The sequence below is a fragment of the Sinocyclocheilus anshuiensis genome, unplaced genomic scaffold (genome assembly GCF_001515605.1).
Source record: "Sinocyclocheilus anshuiensis isolate Anshui unplaced genomic scaffold, SAMN03320099.WGS_v1.1 scaffold1453, whole genome shotgun sequence".
Lineage (NCBI taxonomy): Eukaryota > Metazoa > Chordata > Actinopteri > Cypriniformes > Cyprinidae > Sinocyclocheilus > Sinocyclocheilus anshuiensis.
In genome coordinates this window covers 753,361-755,659 of record NW_015549558.1, presented here as the reverse complement: position 1 = coordinate 755,659, position 2,299 = coordinate 753,361, and the positions used below count along the sequence as shown (strand labels likewise).

General features: G+C 36.5%; 2 protein-coding genes across 4 annotated transcripts in view; both read right to left on the bottom strand.

The window, feature by feature from the left end:
- LOC107656991 (probable carboxypeptidase PM20D1.1) overlaps nucleotides 1–986 on the bottom strand; it is a 5,847-nt gene extending 4,861 nt beyond the window's left edge. Inside the window, exon 1 of the mRNA XM_016444962.1 lies at nucleotides 349–986. Within this exon, the coding sequence (XP_016300448.1) occupies nucleotides 349–562 (214 nt within the window). The 5' untranslated portion in view covers nucleotides 563–986. The remainder of the gene's footprint in view (nucleotides 1–348) is intronic.
- Nucleotides 987–1,068: 82 nt separating this feature from the next.
- Nucleotides 1,069–2,299, bottom strand: part of LOC107657040 (lamina-associated polypeptide 2, isoforms beta/delta/epsilon/gamma-like) — a 9,041-nt gene continuing 7,810 nt past the window's right edge. For all 3 annotated transcript variants that reach the window (XM_016445034.1, XM_016445033.1, XM_016445032.1), the window contains 2 exons: nucleotides 1,941–2,005; nucleotides 1,069–1,812 (listed from right to left, as the gene is read on the bottom strand). In XM_016445034.1, coding sequence (XP_016300520.1) covers nucleotides 1,542–1,812; nucleotides 1,941–2,005 — 336 coding nt within the window. In that variant the 3' untranslated portion in view covers nucleotides 1,069–1,541. The remainder of the gene's footprint in view (nucleotides 1,813–1,940; nucleotides 2,006–2,299) is intronic.

The window sequence follows — 2,299 nt, the reverse complement described above, 5'->3', positions numbered from 1 at the left end:
TGTACAAATCGACGCGTTTCAGAAAGGCGGGGCATAGAGGAGCAACAATAATGTACATTATATGGTAAATAATGTTTTTTTTGAACCTTAAACCACATAAACACATTGCATTACACCAAATACACAAAATAATGTTATTTTTAGCAGCATCATCAATTTTGCATAATCTGAAAATAACCACATTCCTATTCAGAATATTCTGCATGTCTGCAAGTTTGTTTTGTTTTTTGTCCAAGTAAAACACCTCAAGTACTCAAATACTTAGTTGTTACTTTTTCCCCATCAAATTTATGAAGCATTTAAAATTTCTAAGCAAGTATACTTTTGATATAATTAGGCTTTTCTTACCTTTAAAATTTTCCAGCAGCTGCTTTTTCTGTTCTAGACTTAAACCGGGATAAATTGTGGTTGTATTTTGCCATTGTTCAAGTTCTGTGTTCTCTTTATATGTAAATGTCCTACCAATCACAACAGCAAATAAAATTAAAACTGAAAGTACAAGGATTAACAGCAGTATTCCAAAAAACTTCAAAATTGTCTTCTTCGTGATTTTGATCTTCATCTTTCAGAAGTTCAGGAGTAATGACAGTCATCTGCATGATCAGGGTTCACATTTTTTATTGCCTAACTGGTGATGCAACATAAGGGGCCAGGGCTTGTGTGGTATAGAGCTAATCACATATAAAAAGCAATTGAGATTTTTTTTAACCATCTGCTGAGTAACCAGGAATAGAGTAATCAGTTTGAGCAATAAAGATATTGAACAATATTATAGATCATTAGATATTGAATAAATGAGCAGTTTGAAATAATCTACAGAATATTGAGCTGCAGTACTCCAAATAACTGCCTTCATTAATCTATCGGTCCCTTACACCATTACATCACATTTTAGAGGTTCACACAGTACAGCTATTAATAAGCTAATTTAATAATTTTCCCATTTTGGCTGTCTGTATTTTTCAGGGCCATTGGTCCCATTTACACAAATTTGGAATCTAGAGACCCTCCTGGTGTTAATATAAATTAATTTGCACGTGTATCTTTATTAGTACACAGAGAAGAATCTTAGGATAACTAATTTATTTACTCACAAATAAAACGAACAAACAAAAAGTACACATTAAAAATGGCAAGATAGATATGACTCATTAGTCCAGCTGTGTAAGACTGTAAGAGAAGAATGTGATTTGTTTCTGTGTGAGTTAAACTCAAATAAACTGTATAAAATACACATCTATGGTAAAAGATTAATCGGAGAAAAACACACCATGCACAGGATTAGCCAACTACATGTCTCATCAATTCAAGTATATCATCCTATATGGTTTTTGAAGGCAGGCATTGTGGCAGAGAATGCAGGTGTTCTGATGTAGCTCTCTTTGGGTTTCATTCAGTCCGATCACACAAAGTTTCCTCTGACACCGGTTTAAAAAGATAATCTTCTGAAGGACACTTGGCTGACTAGAGCCTGAGGTAAATTTGAATGAACCTTCTTTGGCATCAGTGTTGCACACCTAAGCTGTTGTGTCCGTGGCAGATTAGTCCTGTGAGGTGGATATGAGAGCAGCTTCATGCAGGCCTTCGAGCAGAGCAGTGAAAGGATTGGAGAGCGGCTCCTCCATGGATGAGTAGATGAGGTACAGCAGGCAGACCACCAGGAGGAAGACCATGATCTGAACCCACAGAGGCACCAGGCGCTGCTGAATCTCCTGCCTCTCCAGTGTAGTGGGACTGAGTAGTGGCATTTCAGGGTATTTAAATTGCACAGGGCGGCCTGCAGCTCCCTTTATAGGCCGTCTCTTTGTAGCACTGCAGGCGGAACAAAAAGACCTTAGAACATATTTACAATGTTGAATTGAAATATAGGCATGCAAATCAATAGTTTGCGAACAATGGTAGTACTCAGTTATGAGCAAAGTATCACAGATGGTACTCACTAGATTCCAGTGGGGGTTCTGGCAGTGTCAGGAAACATCTCTGAAAGAACATCAGTCACAGGTTCCTATTGGCCAGAAAAAAAACAAACAAATAAAAAACCAGCCTGAATAAGAAAACAAACTCATAAATGTGCAGTCTACAAATGAAAGAGGAAGAGAATTTAGAATGAAACAGGCAAACAAAATATGAGGGAGGATGGAGTGAAAAGGAATAGAGGAATACCAGCCCAGACTCATGAAAAGCATGACAGATTTGTAAGTCATGTGGAAAACACAAATCACAGTGCAAGAGGCAAGAGTGAATTTCAAGGCTATATATATATATATATATATATTTTTTTTTTTTTTTTTTTTTTTTT